This window comes from Passer domesticus, chromosome 5 (assembly GCF_036417665.1).
Source record: "Passer domesticus isolate bPasDom1 chromosome 5, bPasDom1.hap1, whole genome shotgun sequence".
NCBI lineage: Eukaryota > Metazoa > Chordata > Aves > Passeriformes > Passeridae > Passer > Passer domesticus.
Window position 1 is genome coordinate 6,520,213 of NC_087478.1, and position 20,881 is coordinate 6,541,093.

The 20,881-nt window shown below is 40.3% G+C and overlaps 1 protein-coding gene and 1 long non-coding RNA gene across 7 annotated transcripts in view; one reads left to right on the forward strand and one right to left on the reverse strand.

Annotated features, from left to right (window-relative positions):
* Window positions 1-20,881, reverse strand: part of GRM3 (glutamate metabotropic receptor 3) — a 102,605-nt gene that overhangs the window by 9,097 nt on the left and 72,627 nt on the right. For all 6 annotated transcript variants that reach the window (XM_064421846.1, XM_064421848.1, XM_064421847.1 and 3 more), the window contains one exon: window positions 906-1,972. In XM_064421846.1, coding sequence (XP_064277916.1) covers window positions 906-1,972 — 1,067 coding nt within the window. The remainder of the gene's footprint in view (window positions 1-905; window positions 1,973-20,881) is intronic.
* On the forward strand, window positions 1,960-8,229 carry LOC135301604 (uncharacterized). The gene is made up of 3 exons (XR_010363366.1): window positions 1,960-2,100; window positions 5,465-5,826; window positions 6,374-8,229. It is a non-coding gene; the product is annotated as an uncharacterized LOC135301604 (long non-coding RNA).

Here is a 20,881-nt window from a genome sequence, read left to right on the forward strand (position 1 = left end):
ATATTGTTCCAGGGTGGCCACACTAAAAATATGTTAAGTGACATTATTAACTCCACAATTTTATATGCTGTTTCATGTACACACTATTGGCAATAACATCCCCCTAAGGTAATCTACCTTTCTTCTGGGCAGAAAGTTGAACTAATTCACTGCAAACTGCTGCAAGGGCCAACTCCCACAGTCACTTCTCACATCGTAATAACTGTGAGATTTCCAGTGGAGCAGATCTGACTCTTTTTTCTGAGACAATTTCCTTCTGTTCAAAAATATGATTGTATTGAACTTGAAGCTTTGCAACACTATCTGACAATTTAAACTGTTTAGTGTTTCTAAAGTTTGCTAGTGAAAGCTAACCAATATTTGCTTCTCAGTAATGTATGTGTTTTATAAAGTGCAGAAAGAATAAAAAGTTCTGTACTTAAATTGAATGTTTGTAGAACTTTTTTTTAAACATCCCTGTTTAGGAAATTTTGAAATTTGATCCTTATATTTTTTAATTGAAGGAAATACCATGTTTTAATAGCAGATTCTTTTGCAGAGGAGACTGGTTAGTACAGATTTTATTTTAAGCTCAATTTCTGCCAAATAACTCATTGTGACTACTTTTAGGTCATTTACTGGATTTTTCTGTTAGGACTGTGACTTCAGATAGTGATGAACCCAAATGAATACTTAATCCATATGTTATGCCTCTATTGCAACCAGACTAACAGTATTAATCCCTTCTAGCTCTGACTGCACATACTAATCTTGAAAATATAGTATGGTGAGGCAAAATCTGATATCATTGAAAGAGAACTTGTTTGCAGGGGACAAAAGAAGTGAAACAAAGCCTTTAGTGAATGCTAACATAGTCCTCTAAAGTGCTGTATATGATTTATGTAAACAGATGTCCAAAGACTTACTCTGTAGTCACTGGATGTCACATAAAATATAGGGAGAAAGGCCAGCCAAATGATGCACGTTGTGTACATTGTGAAACCGATAAACTTGGCTTCGTTGAAGTTCTCTGGACACTTCCTGGTTTTGAAGGCATACACAGTGCATAAAACCACAAGGATGACATCATATGTTAAGGACATTAACATACTGGAATCTTTGACATTGCATTTCAGGATGACAGTCTCTCTCTTCTCGGGAAGCGTGTATCGCCTGGTGCCCGGCGCCTCCAGGATCAGCCACACGGACACCACCACCACCTGTACCAAAATGAGACTCAGGCAGATGAACACCTGAGAGCTGGGGCTGATGAACTTGGGCCTCTGAGCACCGTTCTTCACGCCATCAAATATTCTGGCAATGCAGTTCGTTTTTGTCAGGAGGGCAGAGTAGCAGACGGCAAAGGAACTTCCCAGCCCTAAACGGCGGAGGGTGCAGATGGCTGGGGAAGGCTTGGCTATGAAGAAGAAAGTCATGCTGTAAGACAGGAAGACCCCAAAGAGCAAAATGTAGCACAGTTCACGGCCAGAAGCTTTGACCAGGGGTGTGTTGTTGTGCTTGATGAACACTCCAATGACCATGAAAGTGCAAATAAAGCCCAGGCATGCGATGGTAACGGGACCTATTGCCCAAGCATCTTCCCACTTGATGTAGTCTTCTGGTAGGTCATAGCAGCCAGTCAGGTCAGCTGTAGGCCATTTTCCAGGCCCACAGTCTGCACAAGTGAATTCATCAGCCAGGTACTCATAGGTTTCACAGGGAATACAAATCCAACAGCAAACATCTCCTGGCTGCATATTCTTCATCTCATTAGGAGCGCAGGGGTCGCTGCACTGGGAGACAGGGACAGAGCTCCTGGACCAGTGGATAGAGTCTACCTCCAGTGACAAAGTTTCTGCCCACTGACCAACCTTCACGTAGGAGTATCTGTCTCCAGTGAACTGGAAATTGAACACGTTGTAGCGTCCTATCCCATCTCCATAGGCATCGAATTTGACCATACTGTCTGCATCATTGGGAGGGTTGAATGGAGCTGTGGGGAAAAACAAAAAAATAAAGAAAGAGTAATGTTATTACCAAAGCTACATACGATATTGTTTCCAACCCTTTGACAAGCACAGGCACCTAACAGCTTGTAGAATACAATTTAGTTGTCAACAGGTAAGTCAAGAGGTTTGTGTCTGTCTCAGTTTTGAACTTGGAAGAAGAGCTCAGATAATGGAACTCTATTTCACTTTACATTTATAACTCTAAGTTGACCAATGTCCTCACTTTATTTTGTCTTGCATACAAAACAGTTCTCTAATTATTTCTACCAGTATCCATCACTGCTGTGTCTCACATTCTCCCTTGCAAGAAAGATATCTGCTTCTAAGTCTCAACATTTTTTGGTGAAACTTGGCTGCCATGATATAAGAAAAATTAAATGGTCAGGTCTTTAAATGACAGTTTTGATGCCAACAGTCTGGAATGCAGTTGAATAGAAGATTCATTTTAGAAGGATGGAGAAATAACTGTGAAATCTTCAAGAATTTCTTACTACGTCTTTTTCTGTTCTCCTTGTGTTGTAGGAAGTTTTGAGTCCTTTCTATCTTGCTTGAGTTTTATCAGTTTCTGATATTTCTTGTATGGTCTGAGCTTCCTAGCACGTGCTGCTTTTGTCATGTATCTTGTTTGGGGAAAAGATGACAAAACCACAAGCTGGATCTGGGACCTTCTGTGAAATCAATATTGTAACACTTCTAACTGGTAAGCTCTGCAGAGTTTTGTTTTTCCTCCAGCTGAGGCTTACCCAGGGAATGAAGAAATATTAAAAATCTGTGAGGAAATTGCATTTACCATGTGATTTATTGGTCATTTGCTGTAGCATCAAAGGTAAAAAGCTTTGCAGGCAGGAAGTAAAAGGACTTTTTTACCATTGATAAACAATAAAGGTGGTTTTATTTCCCAGTGTCTTTGGCCACAGAAGTAGTTCCACTGTCATTGCTGGAATAAATCTCTTTCTCTGCTGTTGTGTCCATAGTGTGCTTGGGCTTGAGCAATATCATATAAGGGTGTAATGCCTTTCTCCACTTCAGTCTCCATATACTTTGGATTTCTTATGGTAGATTTATTTAGCTTCTTTAAAACACTGAGGCCAACTTCTTTCACCTTTATTTCTGCACGGCATTACCTTATTTTGCAGTACTCTGGCTAAGGTCAGTAAAAGGGACACTGGGTTTTGGCACAGAAGCCCCAGCTGGAGGGTTGAAATTGTGATCTGCACATCCTCGGGTGCTACACTTGGAGGGAATTTTTCCCCAACTTTCTGCTTATTGTAGGGCAAAGTTAGAATTTAATTTAAAGCCACCTATACTCTCTTCTAAGTCAAGACTCTGCTTGTTCTCATCCCTGCCCTCTCCTGCTCCTTCCCATCTTAACTGTGTCAGCCACAGTCGTGGACAGCCAAGGTTTGCAGGATTACAGAATAATGGAATTATTAATAATTCAGGTAGGAAGGGACCTCCCTCTGATCCAACCCCCTTGCTCAATCGTGGCCATCCCAGAGCACATGGGACAGGATTCATCCAGACAGTTCTGGAATATCTCTAGTGAGGGAGGATCCACACCCTCTCAGGCAACCTGTGCCAGTGCTTGGTCACTGCATATAAAAGAAGTTCCCCTCAAGTTCACTTGTTGAAATTCCTGTCTTTGCCTCTGTCTTATTGCCATGGAGAGGAGCCTGGCTCCCTTCAGACACCCAAACATACTGATGAGGTCCCCTCTCAGCTGTGTCTTCTAAAGGCTGAACAAGCCCAACTCCCTCAGCCTCTCCCCATAAAACAGATGATGCAGTACCCTTATCATCTTTGTACCCCTCTGCTGGACTTGCCCCAGGAGCTCCATGTCTTCCTTGTACTGTACAAATTAGGACTAGGTAGCCTAGGAATCTGTAAGAAGTTTATTTTATCTTTTTTTTTGTCACTTTTGGCATCTAGTTTTTACACTCTGTAGTCCAACAAGACCTCTGAGAGCACAGAAATTAAGAGCAGCATAATCCTCCCCCAGATGGTCAGTCCTGCTGGAAGTGATATGCTCTAAATTAAAAAGGTAGATAAACTCAAAATATAGGTCAACAAGAAGAATATGAAGCAGCTTTCCTCCTCTCCCTCCTCCTCATGCACAGGCATGCAAGCTCCCTCATCCAGGAGCAGCATTAAAATGAAATCATAATGCAGCCCTTAACAGCTCCTCAATAATGTGCTGTCATTGCCAGTGTCTTATTTCATTATTCATAACACTTATAGAGATTGTAGAAGCTGTTAACACAGCAGCCCAGCTTTAAAGAGCCAGTTTATTCACTTCAGTGCTATCCAGGCCAGCTCCTGAGGTGGGCTGAGAGCCTGTGACTGCTGCTGGCACCAGGGGAGCTGCAGGTCAGGAAGACAAAGTGCAAACTGCTTCTTTGACATCTCCTGTCAAGTGCATAACTTGAAGGCCACAAGCATCCCAGAGCAAGTAACCTGAGGGCCTGAAACACCAGCACTTTTCAGGAAAGTATTCCCTCTGTATAAGATGTTTAACAACTTCTTATGGAAGTTCTGAGATAATGTTTGTCATTTAAATAGAGAAAAGTATTTTCCTTAGATTTTGCAGGTAGGTTCAGAAGGCAAAGCAGGTAATCTCACACAGAGTAAGCTTGAAGCTGAAATATAATTGCCTTCCATAAGGCTGTTCCCACGCTACAAGAAACAAAAGATTTTTGTAGGACAACATGTTCTAAGTTAACCAAAGCTTGCAACTTGAAACATTCATTTTTAGTGGCTGCTGATAGAGGAAAATAAATCACCTTCTTTTAGATGGAAAGGATGAAATCATTTAACCAAACAATGATGTATTAAATTATAGTATGGTGAGCCAAAGCCTACAAATGAGCCCACTGGGTGGCAGCAATTAATATACCCACTGATTACATATAAAATCACTAAGGCATTTTAACGTTTCATTTATCAACCTGTTCTGGACCACTTCCAAAAAGTAATGTTTTCACAAAATATGATGTAATAATAATCATAAAATTAAAATGCTTATAGGCAAGAAAGGTGCTTATCACAAGAAGGAAGGATCTTATGTTTTAGAGTAAAAATAACAGTTTCTGCAAATTGGTTTTCCCAGAGATGATGTCAGGCTGTCATAAATCACTCTGCAAATTCTTTTATATATCTCAGTTTTTAGAGGAAACCTACAATTTTTATAGCAGGTATTTCTGGCAGGTCTATTTCAGAGTTGTAGCTCAGCTCTTTTACATTCATCCCCTGGGAGAGGACAGACAAGAGTCCCTGGATCTCATCAGCTGCTAGCTAAGAGGCTGAGTGACAATATGAACTTTGTCCCCTTTGAGTCTTTGAATCTTCTCCTTCCCTTGTACTTCATGAAATGAATTAGTCCTGTGTAAAGCAGTATATAAGAGGAATTTTGTAGAAGTTACCAAGAAAAATAAAGGATAACTAAAAAAGACCTAAAGCAGTGATGCTTTGTATTCCAGCTTGCAACATTTCAGCAATGAAGATGCAGCAGCAGTGACATTTATGAGAGCAGGAGGGCAGGAGGCAGAAATCTTTGGAACCCCAAAGATGCAGGAAGCTCAACTCTGTCTGTTCCATGGAGAAATCCTACTGGAGGAGAGGATTCCATTGTGAAGGACAAACTCCTTCAGCTTCAGATAACAGAGGAATAATTGCAGATTTATGACTGTTTTACTAGTAAATACATAAGATAAGAACATAAAACAACATCATAGCTTTTATGTAGTGAATTATGTAATTTGTTTCCATCTTCCTAAGTGGGATCAATTTTTCCAACAGTCACATAACTTGCAAAAATGTGCTTATCTGCTGTTGGAAGCAGGTGAGTTGCTTTTATTTAGAAATCTTTAATATTTTTTGTGTCAGTATTGTACAGCTCTTGATGACATGAAAAATTTCAGAAAGAAATTTCTGAAGGGAGATTTATTTTATCTTTGGGCAAAACCTTTATTTGAAGAGGCAGTATGAGAAATATATTTAAATATTTCTAATTCTGCACAATGCCTCGGTTGAGTGAAAAACACTTCAGGATTTTTTAACAAGGAATGAATAGATGAAGAAAACAAAACCATTTTCATCCTAATTAGGCACTGGAAATCTTTTAAGAGGCTGAGCAGCCTAGGGAAAGATGTGTGTCATCTTAGCTGGCTTGGAGTCAGGCTGGGTTTTGTTTGTCAGTAACATCTTTGGGCCAGGAAGGATATTTTGCACAGAGTCTCTCATGTGTCTGGCACAGATCTGAGTGTGTAGATGTTGTCCTGTAAAAAACATCCTCAGTAACACTTCCTGGTAGGAATGACAACAGATACCCCTACATCTAAGAACATTCTTCATGTCCACTGAAACACGTATTTGTTCTCTGTTTGCAGAGTGCATTCTTTCTAAACAAGGCACAGATCGCAGAGGCACAGCTCCCTAGCTAGAAGGCAATTCATCAACAGCAAGGCTTGATGAAAGCACTGCAGTTTTTCAGCTTGGCAGCTGGGAGATTTCATGTGGTTTGGAAAGAGGTGTAAAAGGGGCTATTGGGTGCACTGAAGGTATCTTCTTCCACAGCTTGTTGGCCCCAAAGACTATGAAGAGATCGCGATTAAATAGAAATGGAACAGTAAAGAGGGAACAGGCTACAGTTTCTGAAAAGTTGAGTAAAACCTCCTTAGTCTCACTAGGTGGTGCTGCAAAAACTCCAAACTCCTGATTTAAGACTGAAAAATAAGAAATCTTTTATGTAACAGAAAAATATATAGTTATTTTTTAATCCCCTCCTACTCTTCCTGTTACATATCCAGGGCAATGCTTTTTAAAAACACTTTAATGGAGAGCCTAGATAATAATATGACAGGATATGTTGTGTTTGTCCAACAGGCTCATCTGCGTGTATGATGCCTTATCTTGAAAAGTATCAGAAAAGACCCTGAGAATGCACATTTCTTTTCATTCTCTTTTATTTTTAGCTTGATATGGCTTGTTGAGGTCAAAGTGACTTATTTCTGCTTGGCTGAACATTTAGACCAAGCAACAGAGACCTGGTGCACCCACTCCTGTTTCAGCTTCAGCACAGCACAGCTGGTTTCATATGTGACTGACAGAAGCCACATTGAAATTTGGCAATTTAGAAGTTAGTATGGGGAAAGATCAGAGTGAAGTGCCGCTAGATTGTACCTCTCCACAATTAACAAAATACCAGTTCCCACAGGGACCAGCCCTTTGAACCTCTGCACCACTGTCTCTGGATGTGTTTGGGTCATAGGCAGCATTGCTTCTTCTCATTTAAGAAATGAATGAGATGAGTGAGACAGATTAGTCCCCTAAAAATGTTATTTTCCTATCTGTGTCTACAGATTTTCCATTCAGGTCTATGGTTTCTCTCTTGGGCTAGACACTTGCTGTAGGGAGTTTTAAAACTAGTCCTAGACCCCCACCACTTTTGCACTGGTCAGAGACAGAAATATTTTCCTTAGGCCCTGTTGCAAAGATCTATCAAAGGATATATGTGGATGAGTTAATTATCCCAAACTTGTGTCCTACAAAAGAGAATGAGTATTGAGTATTTCTAGGGTTCACTGTAGTGTGGTGTCTAGAACAGCCCAGCCAAATTGTTCTTTTTCTGTTGGCCACCAGGAGTGTGACTATCTGAAATACATCCACTATTTATGCGTCTGAAGTCAAGTGAGATGAATAGCGCCAAAGTCTGGGACAGAAAGGCTCACAGCTGGAGCACCAAGTGGCTGCAGCATGTCCAAGCTCTCTGCAGGGTACCTGAGAGCGGGTGTCTCACAAGCTGCCTGCACAGGCTGCTGTGGGGGCTGTCAGAGAGAACAGCCCGGGAACATTTGCAAAATAAGATAAGAAGGGTCTGAAAAGCTAGAAGAATTCCATCAGCTTGTCATTATCCTCAGCTTGGCTATGCACAGAACTCCCAAGCTACCTTTCCTGTGAATTTCTTGCCTCAAGCTCAATGTTTTACATTTCCAGGTATGTGTTGTCCTCTTGCTTGTGCAGCTCTTGGGCATAGGTGTGGTTTTTTAGGACGTGGGGAGAATGAAACAGATGCTAAGTTACAAACCTTCATTAAGAAAACTATGAAATTGCCCTTACTCCTTTTAAGGAAATTTAAAGGAATTAAAAAAAATAATTTCTTCTTTCTTAAAGCATTTGGATTTCAAGACATGGAAGGTAAAACCATGTCAAAATTCTGCACTTATTGTATTTCTCCTTAAAACTACAATCCATCTCCCTTGAAATTAAGACTTTTCTTGTAGTTTTTTTGGTTAAGGTTGTATTAACTTAACTTTAATTAAAACAAATACGTATGAAAAATCATCCAAGGTGTTTTTCTTTTTTTTTTTTTTTTTTTTTTTTTTAAATAAGCCTTCTAGGTTGATAATTAATATGAGCAATTCTTGAGATTCCAACATAGAAATGCCTTTCAATTGATACCATTCTTTTAATTTAAGTTTATCCACTTAAAGAAATGGTTGTCACAAGAGGCAAAATGCATGCAATGTAATTGAAACCAGCAATCAACTTGCAATTACAAAGGAAATTAAACCATGACTTCAAACTGCCTAACTCCCCCCTCAGGCCAACTCCCTGTTTTGTACACAGAAGCAAGGAGAACCCACTCCCATTATGAAGAATTATGGCCACAGCTCAGGGTGACAAAACATCAGCTCAGGAACTGGAACTGTGAGTTCTGGGCTGGCCTTTGGTAGCTTCTGAAATGTTTTGATCCAGGGAAAATTTGAGTTGCCTGGTGAGTTCTCTGTCAGCTGCTGAACATTAGTGTTGCTCTCAGAGAACATGATCAATTTTTTGGTTGTGATTTTCTGCCAGTTCAGGGGTTATGGGTGTCCTGTGTCCAATTTGAACATTTGGCTAGGGACATTCCCATGTATCCTCAGAGCTGGGAACTGGTGCCACATCTTTTACCCCAAGTACATCCAAGGTGCAGCTGGAAGTTATAGAAGTTGTGTTTTGATTTCGCTAAAATTTACTTTTGGACTAAATCTGGGACATGGTTATATCACAGGGGCAGGGATCTTTCTCTTTTTGGAGGCACTGTTCCATGATGTGCTAATTCCACCCCCAGACTGCATACGTAGCTGTCTAAGGAAGTGTTAAATACCTAATAATATTTTTGCCCTTCTTTGTCAGCCTGAAGGAAATATGAATAGATTTAGTTATTAAGATATTAAAGGAAGTTGGTTAAAACATTCTCTCCTCTGTGGGGACTTAAGGATTAGAGACGTGTTTCCAGACACAGCTCTGAATAATTTAGTTAGATAGTTTGCCCTCAGAGATCAGAAGCAAACGAACCATGAAATAGACCCTCTGGCTGTTATTTCCTAATTGACTTGATATGAAGACACTCCCAAATCAGGTGGACTGACATAGATTTAATTACTTATACTGCAATGCTATTATTTAGTAGTAGTAATATTGTAGCTGTGACAGCCCAAGATACAGGAAATTTCAAGTGTCTAAGAAAGGCAGTATTTCTTATTAGTCTCACAGATGGAAGAAGTGCACAAGCTTTCAGGCCCAAGGTCACTCCATTAGGTCACCAGCACCATTGCTCAATAAATTTGACCTCCATTTATTTAGAAGGAACAACTCTGTTCAGAGTTTAGTATATCAGGTTTTTATTTCCTGCTGGAAACACAATTTCCCTTTGCAAACAGCCTCATTACTAGCCATTTGCAGAGTAATTGCTGAAAGCTTTTTGTTCACTTCTTTAGAAGTATAGAGTTCAGAAACAGAAGGTCTGATCAAGATGCAAGACAAGATATGACAAAGAGATCTTATGCCAAACGCTTCTATTTTTTTTTCCAGATATGTGGGCAGTCTAATAAAGGTATTGCCTCTTCTTACAAATCTTATGACTCTATGCTATTATTTTTGTTAAGGAGCTACTGAAAACTCTCAGCAATCACCCTACAAATTGCTAATAATGAGGTAATTTGCAAAATGAAATTGTATTTGCAGTAGGAAAATAAAACCCTAAGTAGTGAATTCTAAGGAGTGCATGTATTGAAATAATTGAAGCTCAAATTTATTGAACATTTTGTGGAAAAAAAGGAGCTGTAGAATGCCTCAGAGCTGGAATAAAGACACAATACCACAGTGAAACACAGGAATCTTTAGGCTCAGACATATTATGCAGCTCAGTTATAGCATTTGGCACATCTGACATATGCTGGTGGAGGACAAAGAATTGGAGTATAGCTGGAAAGGTGAATGTTTCACACATCACATGGTGTAAGATTCTGGAGTGGATCTAGGAATATAATACATACATGAAAAGAAAAGTGACCTATATTTCATGAACAGAAGTTTAATTAGAGTGTCTATTTTGGGAGTGCAGTTTTCTTACAGATCTGCTATGGAGAGTGTAAGGAGATTGGCACCTCCAAAGGTGGGCTCTGGCTAATGTGAGATACCATCAGGGAGGTGTGTAACTTCCTCCATCAATAGTTCTCCAGTTGTACTACAAAAGTGTGTCAAAGAAAGCTTTATTTCTCTACCAATGGAGAAATAAAACTAATGCTTTCAGTAAGGCCCACCACACACATTAAATGTGCTCATCTTCCTTTGCAAAGGTATGAGCCTGGATTTTATTTTTACTCTTGTCCATATGATAAGGCAGTGGCTGGAGACACATTTACTGAAATTGCAAGTTAATTCAGTATTCACCAGAGTCCATCTCAGCTGACCAAATGCTGAGTCAGCCAGAGAGGGGAAAGTGGGCTTCTCACAACAATGGATTTCAGTTAAAAGAGAGTCAGAAAAAGGATAACTCTTAGCTTTTAAGGTTATTCCTGCATATCACACACAAGCTGCCAAGGTAACACGTCATCTCTCCCAACATCTTCAGTGTTCATTTGCATGTGTTATGCTACAACGCACAACCTGCATGTCCTATTAATACTTGCAAATTCTTCTGTTCTCAGGGATAAAAGATAAAGCTGAGAGCACAGAATCATTTTTGCTAATGCTTTTCTCCACTGAATCAGTTCAGCAACAGCAATCACTGGACCTCAGGGGAAAATGTAAAATGAAAATGTTGATTTATTTGCCTGTTTTATGGTGGAAGCAGAGACACATTGATAGGATTAGACTGATAAAATGTTTCAGAGATCTAGAAAAGACATTAACAGTACTGCCTCAAACCTTCCTCTGACTTGAGATAATTTCTTCTCCAAAGAGCCTTTAAAGATGGGCTTTTTATTCTTTCAGTTACTGGAGCATTAACTAGCCATTAGCTATTTATTCAAATGGATGTGCAAATGTAATAGAGAAGTTTAACAAACTTTTTCAGCACATTTTCATCAGTTCTCAATACCAGTTTCATAGGCTGTTTTTAACCACAGTCTGGTAGACACATATCCTGGTACAGCAGGCCAATCTTTTACACAAACTGATCACTCAGAGCAGTGATCAGCTGCTGCATTCATCAGGGCAATAGAGAAATGTTATGGAAAAATTTTATTTTTACAGAAACCACAGGTAAAATTTATTATTTGGGGTACATGGTATATAGTTATTTATGTCAAGGGAAGGAACCATAAGAGCACAACCTTTTGCTGTTACAGGCAATGACATAGTTGCTACTTAGTCTAGGAGAGTCAAGCAACCCCACCCCATACATTTCTGGATATGAACACTCATGTTTTGGTGTTTTGAAGCAAATTTAAGACTTCTTGTAAAAGTTAGAGCTACAGAGAAAGTGTTCCTACAGGAAATGAGCAGGATAGTTCTGTAGCAGAAGCACAGGAAGATGCTTGAGGCTCCAGAGCTGCACACGAACAGTTAGCTGATCACTACACAAATTCAGCCTTGGGAAGAAGGGAAGATGGTTTTTAGGGCATAATTAACAGAAAGAAGAGCATGTTTGCAGCATGTGCAAAACATCCTGTGAATGGTGAATAAACAAATGCAGTAACAAGAAGGTACAAGGCCAGTAACAGCCTCTCCAAGAAAAAGAACTGGGACTGTCCCCTGATTCTGGATGCTGGAACTCACCACTGCTGCTACCTGAACGCCAGGAAGTTCTCCCTTCCGTTTGTGTGTAAAGACCATTGATTTTGGATTTGCTGTTTACTTGTTATAAATGCAGTCTCAACAATCATACATCAAGTATTATTTCTTATTACAGAATTGGGTTAAGCAAAGTAAAATTTTTAGGAACAGTGGGTGAGTGCTCCTGTGAATGTGCATGTTCATGCCTCTCTGTGTATTTTCCAATTCATACCACAAATGTGGCTAATACTGGCTGACAGAATTATAATGATATCAGATGTAGCCCTTAGGAATCACATTCCACCCCGAAAATCCATGTTCTTTCAGCTGCAGAGTTACATGGGATTTCCATAACATTAAATTCTGTGTGAGGACTCTCTTCAAGCCTGAGCTTCCCTCAGCTTTCTCACACCAGCAGTTTCCCTGTTTCCTCTGAGCACAGTGCTTTCCCCTCCCTGAATAAAATGATGGTGTTTTCTTCCCTGAGCCTCATATTTTGTCCACAGAACTGACAAATATTTCTTATGTACAAAGGAATAGTTGCCTTAGCTTATTCCATCAAATTGTCTGGAATCTGTGTATAGCATCAAGTAGAAAAATGTACTGCATGAAACCTCCATTGAGTTGAGGAGAAATTGCAGATACACATTTAAAAAGTGAATATCTCCCTGCCTTCAGAAATGGTCTTGAATTTCTCCTGTAAGAAATGTGTTAGATGTATATGTGTCACTAGTCTAGAAGAGATGGGATGATTCACTTTTTGCCAAGTAGAAAGATGGGCTTGTGCAAGAAAAACAAAACTCTAGGAGATGGAATTCAGATGCAAGACTGAGAGCAGGGGCCTTCAGATTGTGAGGTACAATAACCTCTGCTTTCCATCTACTGGGTGTTTGCAGCCACCATTCCCATCCCCACAGCTTCTGGCTCTGAGCTGTTCTTCACATGCACTCAGGAAAGAGTGAGTTTTTGTGTGGAGACCCTACATCCCAAATTACTGATCTTCGTAATCTCTTTACAAAGTACATGCCTTAAGTTGAAGGATTTCCATTTGGAGACATGGTCCTTTCTGACAGTGCTGAACCCCTTTTTATCCCAACAGTGAGCAGGTGAGCTGTCCACAGATGGAGCAAAAAGCAAAAGAGCAAATCAAAAGATTGGTCCTGTAGCCATGCTACAGCTTGGATTTAATGGACATTTCGGTTAGAAGTTTCTCTGCCTCTGATATCCCTGTGCATGAATTGTTCCCCTTGTCTTGAAGAATTTTAATATTCTTTGTCTTCACTTGTTACATGCTCAGTCAAATACACTTTCAAGGCAGGAAGAAGGAAACAAAAGGAAATTACTCACCCAGATAACAGCAATGAAATGTATTTCTACTTTATATTCTATATCTGCTAACTAAATAACCATAAATTTTGCAGCAATGCCAAGGCAGATATTCTCTGAGATGCTTTTAGAGGTGTTTAGAAACTTGGCTCTGACAAATGAGGAAATGAAAGTCATACACTTTTGTCTGTCAGGTTCATCCAGTTTGCAGTTGGTGGGAGTTGTGTGGAAGGTCAGTTTGTGAAAAGCATGCATATGTAAAAGGAGTTTCTGCTCCATGAAGACGTAGAGATGGTTGCTTTTTGGAAAAATAGGAAGAATTTTGGGAAAAATATGTTAGTGGAAAGTGTAAACAATGGCTGTTTTCAGTTTGGGTTGAGTTTCTTTGTCCCTTTTTGTAGAGAAACAGCCCTGTATCACTGAGTGGTGGGGATTTTTTGCATAGGAATCAGAAATGGAAAAGACAAACTTGAATGGAATAGTTCAGGCTTTGCAGAAAGCTGAAACAGATTCACATGCTCATCTGAGCTGCAGTTTACAAGTAAAAATACAGCAGTTGGCTTGGGACAAGTTTGTCTGCAAACTGCTGTGTGGAATTGATGTAGGATTCAGGCCATGATCCATGTCTGGATAGCAGCACCAGGCTGGGTTGAGTGTCAGTGTCTCACTAATGCAGCTGTCCTGGTCTTGTCACTGTTTCTGTTTAACCACTGTTAACCTGGAAATATTTTTGTATTGTGCTCTACTGGGTGAAGAAAATATCTTTCAGGGATGTTGTGAAATTAAGGTTATTTAAAGGAGAAAATATACTTTTCTATAGAGTATGCTCCACTTCTTCCCTTGTAGTATAATTATTAGCTGCCAGCAAGGATATAGGTTTTGTAAACATATAATATTAAATTATCTTTAGGATTAAATATCTGGATTTGTGACTTTGTGTAGTTTTCTTCATCACCTTTTTGAAAAGATGAGTTTTCTTGGAGACTCACTGGAAGGACAGGGCACACTTGGATTACTCAAAAGAGTAAAATGGAATCACTGTTGTCCTCATCCTCGACACTTCTGTGGTCATGTTCTGAGCACAGCCTCTGCTTCTGTCAGCCCCTATTGCAGTATCTCAGCATGCAAATGAGACTAATTGATATTAGATGTGGAAGTGACAAAGTGCTCTTTTGTAGCAGGTGGTAGAGAAGAATCTGGTCTTTCCATGGGCTTTTCAGAGCCAAATTAGATGTTAAAATGTAAGGGATAGGAATCCTGAACCAAAGCCTTCTTTCTCACCTGACATCTTCTCCTTCAAGGTCACAGGAAAAAGCAGACCTGACATCTCTTTACTTATGTGTAAACATTTATCCCAGGTAAATCTGCATGAAAAATAAGAATATAATTCCATGGTATGTCCTGGGTTGCCTTTCTACTGTAAAACCCAGTAGGACTGGGAAAGGGAATGTGCATTGTTGGGGGATGAAAATGTTGTATGAGATTTCCTGCTCCTCTGAAGACTTGTACTGACCCTTGGTGTTAGGGATTCACATATCATTTGCCAGCAAAACAAAATATAAAATAATAACCATTATAAAACAAGCAGCAGGCAAACACAGGAGTCTGTGATTTAGAGAAATTAGGTTACCAAGCCTTCTGTCTCTCAAATATGTGATCTGAAATAAAATCATTGCTGTGTGCCAGTCATGTGTTTCTCCACAAACACAGGGTGTCTAATCTCATCCTCATTTACACATTCCCATGGATGCTGTGAAATCTAGAGATTTATGGCTGCCTAAAGGCTACATTATTAATAGGAGATAAGCAGCTGAGTATAAATTACATACAAGGCATAGACTATATAATTTTATGTTCAGTATTTCATAGCTCAGCTGAAGTGGTGGGTTGTTTAAATATTCAAGTAGAGGAAACCGAGATGGAGATCCAGCTGCAATTTTAGGGATGCCAAAGTACTTTTACCTAAATATGCCACTGTAACAAGTTTGGGGCTGTTGCTGGCCTGTGGTTTCTGCAGGCTTTCCAGGAATGACACCCAGCTGGGTAAAGGCCAAAGGCAACATACTTCAGAGACTTCCTGAGGACTATGAAGAAAAGCTGTTTCTGCTCTGCATCGTGCTAATGCTGCATTTCCCATCCTTCTGTCCATGGGAGCTCAGTGCTCACGTCAGGCAGAGACAGTGGCAGCCAGCAGTGGTGGCAGCAGGCAGTGGTGACAGTGGTGGCACCAGGCAAAAGTACCTTGACCCTGAGTTAGAGGGGGAGCAATGGCCCAGCACATCTTGGCCTCAGCTGCTGGAGCTTATCTCAAGGGGCAAAAACACAATTCAACCTCCTTACTCAGGCTAATTACTGTGACTTAGTGACAAAGGAAAGCATGAAACAGCAGCTTTTTATGATGGTCTCTGGCTTGATAGCAGACACCATTAACAGGTAGGTCACTGACCTGCCATCATGGTGAGAGAAGTTTTAATGGGAATTTTATTTGGAACATATGCCCTAGAGATGACAACACCTGTGCCCCTCTACCAGCCAAGGTATCCAGTTCACAGGGTGCAGTGAGTGGCACACAACACATCCAGGTTGCAGACTAGTTACTAATCATCATGATACCTCAAATCTAAACTAGGTGTTGGAAAGGTTCTATAGTATTTTATTTTCAACCACTTTACATCTATAAAGACCTGAGCAAATTTGTCTGATTGCACAGCTGCCTTACCTTTCAGCAGGAAGTTAGCCTAAAGACCACCCAATCTGCTTTATTCTTTAATTTTATGATTTTATGTATTATGAATCTCCATTAAAATCTATATAAATGTGTGCATTTATATAAGTATGTAAATATCTTAATATATACACATACTAAAATTTTCAGGAGGACTACGAAAAGATTGGTTTATTTACTCTTGGAGGGTAAATTTACCCCAAGTAAAGGAACAGCAGATCCCATGATGCCTCTAAAGAGAAGAGCAAGGAGAAAGTAGATGGGGCCGTCAGGATTACCAGACAATCAAAATCTTGCTGCAACTCTCTGTGTATTTGCACCAATGCAGCTCCAATACAGAGAGAATATGGGAAAAATCTGTGCAGGTTCTACTGTTCCTCTGCTCTGGAACAGCAAGTCTCAAGTGTGCTTTCAGAGACTGTCCCTTAGCTGCTTGCAAGGTTTTAAACACTATGACACATTTGTGGTCCCTGGAAAATGCAGTTATTTTTTCCTATAAATCCTAGACATCTTTTTCATGTATATCTTTAATTAGTATCTTGGGGAATTCACTCATTTTCCTTGCTTTTATTAGCTACAAATCCATCATGTATTACACTTTTACAACTTTTATGATTAACAAGGTAGTGGATGCCTTCTGCCCATGTGAGCTTTGCTTTCACCTGAAAGAGTGTTCTGGTTTATTCTACAATTAAGCATCACAAGGAGAGCCACGAGGACCTCACTGCTGACTGAGTGCTGAAGGCAAGGAGGATCTGACCTGATGAGAAGGAGCTCCTTGGGTGAGGTGATGGAGTAGCAGGGCCACCTGCTGCAGAGCCTGGGCTTTGAGCTCTGGCTCTAGCCTTCACAGGCACCTCCCTGCTGTGAACTCATAGCCAGCCTTTGAAGTTTCTGCAGCTGTAATCTCTTTGTGATAGCAAATGCAGCATTCCATGGTCTGTTCTCCATGCAGCCTGGCTGAGCACTGAGTTCTGAAGTGCACTTCTGACAGGAAATATTTATGGCTAAATCCCAGAGCAGGGACCATGCAATGCTGCTGTGCTCAGAAGTAAGGTGACATCTGCTTGTTGCAGACCATGACTTAAGCTCTTTCTTACTTGGTTGGAACAGATGGAAATGGCCTGTGAAATTGTGTTCCCACAACAGAAGTCACCAGTGTTCCAGAATAAATGAGAAGGTGAATTTGTGCTTCTGCTTCATATTATTTCAGTGTTGACTGGGGCAGAGTGAGGAGGAAGAGAAGGGAAAAAATGAACCACATAGAAATGTAAGACCAGGTAAGAATAGAAGTTTTGTCATAAAGTCCATTGGGGGAAAGGGGACAAGTCAGACCTGACTTACAACCCTTTTCTCGTTTGGAGTAGTCATTCTGGTTAGCCAGGGGAGAGGACTTGCCCAGGATAAGCTGTTTTTGATGTTACAGGTTTTGCTGTAGAAGAGATGGATTTCTGAACACAAGACAGTTTGGTCCATAACAGTGATTCTGGTAACTCAGGAGAGAGAAAAGGATGGGAAAAGACACTGAGTACTTTATATACCCATTGCCTAAATTTTTGAATGATCTTTTTTCCAAGTCAAGTACTTTAGCCAAATTCCTCCAACCATTAGCTGTGCAGGTTCAGAAAACTGAATAAGACACGTGGACATGCGTACATGCCAAAATCCAACCCCCCTCTGCCCATATGCTCCCCCACTAGACTGTGGGAAGGGTTAGTCCTGTTACAGCATCAGCCCTGCTAAATGGAGTGGGAAAAACTGGAGCCCAGCCCTACACTCTTGGTTTATCCTGCACAACAGATAAGGAACACTGGAACTAATGCTGGTCTTCCATTATCATGGTTGCCCTTCCTCACCTTCCCTTCCAATCCAATGTCCTGGAGGAGCAGCTACCCCAGACAGCAGCATGTAGGGCACAGCTGTGCAGGACCCTGCCACTGTTTTATCCCAAATGATGGACAACCCTCTCACACTGTCCTGGCACTTGTCAAACTGTCCCTTCCACCCTTGTGAGGGAGCAAGGCTTCTGGATGTGTGGGTTCACTCTGGGTTCACACCCTCCCAGGAGCCCCTCTGTATGCTGCTGTTCACCAGGCAATGGCTGGGTATGGTGAGAAGTTGAGTTTACTCTGTGCTCTCTGCCATGGAGACCTTTATTTTTGTTCAGCACTTCTTTGTTGTTCTGGTAATAGAAGTTAACAGCCTCTTGAACTGGCATCTCTTTATCAGCAGAAAACCATCACGATTTAGAACATCAAGTGCTGCACTTGTGCCCTCAGGAGGGAATGTAGAGGATGGGAAGATCAAGAAGATGAACCAGCCTATATCTCTTTGAAAGGCCAAACAAACACTGAAATTGAGCGAGTGCATTTATCTAGGGGCTGGACTTTGCATTCTCACATCCTGCTGCTGGAAGCTGGAATTAGGCACAGGTATTTCTTTTTGCCTTTACTAGAAAGATTCAGAATATCACGACATTTGTCATATGTGTCTTACTGACTTGCAAGAAAATTATGTGCTTGGTGTATCTCACAGACAATAAGGAGTGAAATCTCACTCTGTCTTCATCCCACACTGCAGTTCTGTGAAGTTATTTCGATTTAATCAAAAAGGAGAAATAAGTAGGAACCCAGAGATATTAGTGAAATTACCTGTCACACAGCATGTCAGCAGCAGTGGCAGCACAAGGATGCACAAATCCTGCCAGTCCCCTACAACCACCCTGCTGTTGCTGGTTCCTGAATATTTCCTTACAAATCACATTATTGCTGTTCCTGGGAGTCTCACTTCAGGCTTTCAGCTAAATGGCAAAGTGAAAATAAACCTTAATCACTCTATGCTCCATCTGTAGTCAGTAGCAAGAGATGTAGGGGCAAATCATACCTCACATGGGCTGAAGCACACTCTGTAAGTGCTGATCCCCTCCATTAACTGTAATCAAAGACTAATCAAAACTAATTTGAGTGTGAAGGGTAAATGTCTCAAATTGCTCCATCCCACACCAGTCATAGGAATGCACCCGATCGTTTACTCAGACTGGTGTGTGTCAAATTCATGTTCCAGCAAACTGGGATGAGACATTCAGGGCCACTTGCTTGGTGCCTTCCACCATTTCTTTGCTTGATTTCTACGCTTGCAGGGCTTATCTATGTGGACCTCTGCCTTTTAGCAGAGCAGGCATTGCTTAAATAGCTGTTCATGTGTCTGCAAATATGGTTATCATTGTTCTGTTTCTTGCCTGCTTCCTTGTGGTGGGTCTGGATGGCTCCCCAGGCTAAAGAAGAGAGAAAATCCACAACCTGACTTGGCTGCAGTGCAGCTGCTGGACTGGTAACTTCCATGCCACCCTCTCTCTGTGCTGGGAAAACATTCTCATGTTTGGAGGTGGAAATATGAGAGCAACATTGAGGAAATTTACCATGCAATAAGGTCCTCATACTGCATTAACAACACACACAAAGATTTCCTTCAGCTAGGAAAGAGTAAAGAATAATTCTTGGTCCCATAGAAATCAATGACAAGACTTATATGTATTAAAATCTCACATATATATTAATTCTTCACACCCTTCTGAAAGGAGGAAGGGATGGAAGACTTGCCTAATAAGTCACTACAAAAAAATCACTCACTTGCTTAAAAAATAATTATTTTAAAACAGGGATTCATATTGTAATGGAAGAACTAATAATAAAGAAAGGGGATGAGCAAATAATGTTTTAAGCTGTTAAAAAATGTATATGGAACAAAGCCATTGGAAAAGAACTTGACAGGTTTCTTAATGTTTTAAATTGGAAATGAAAATTAATGGAATATAAAGCTTTTCAGAGTTTCAAAGATTTCTATGCTGATTTTTAATATAATTAATTTGGTTCAAAAAAGAGCCTTCTGTTTTCAAAACTGAAAAATTACAGGCTTCATTTTTTTTTTCCAGCTTGAACAGCTTCAACTCCCAATTCATAAAAAAAATAAAAGATATTTCAGTCAAAGTTAAAACTAATTTTTCTGGCTCTAGATAAATAACAATTTTCTGGAGATTTTGGTGAAAGAAAATCAGGGTTATTTTGACTTTATATGTACATGTTGAGTGGGAAAATGCTTGGGTGCTTAAAAATGTCTGCATGTTAGAAAAATTGTTAAGAATCCTATATTTGAACAAAGGTTGCTTAGTCTTAAGGCTGGACTCTGTTAACAGTATTTTCATTTAAGCTCATAACAATACCTGTACTGTCAGAAAAATCTTCAAAATAATTGAAGTTTAAAAGACTGAAGTGCCTACTCATTTAGGTAGGTCATTACAGTTGTGAATGTCACAATGCTGATCAGGAGGGAAGGCACACCACTGCCTTCCCTCCTGATCAGCATGCCAGGAATCAGCTCCCATGAAGTGCTGTCCTCCTAAAACCAATTGATTTCAACAATTTAAAGACTTTCAAGTATTTCTGAGGATAAGTGCAGACAAGCGAGAAAAGAGCTTCTATGTTGTAAGTGCTGTGAGGAGGGCAAGGAGAAAGGATTATTTTTAATTTCTAGAGGTCTAAACCTCAAAAGTTTGCTTCATTCTGCCTTGAGTACTTGGCTACAGCAGCTGCACCCCACTGGGAGTTAGAGAAAAGCACCAGGGATGTGGTTGGTAGTATCTAGAAGTAATCTGAGTCAAATGCTGAGAACATCTCTAAAGGAGGGGAAAGTTCAAGCTCCAATTTGACAGTTTATGTAGTTTTCAGTGTTATTAGCATTGTACAATTACTGAAGATCTCTTGGGACTGAGCATGCTGCGTCCTACACGTGTTTATCCTTCAATTCC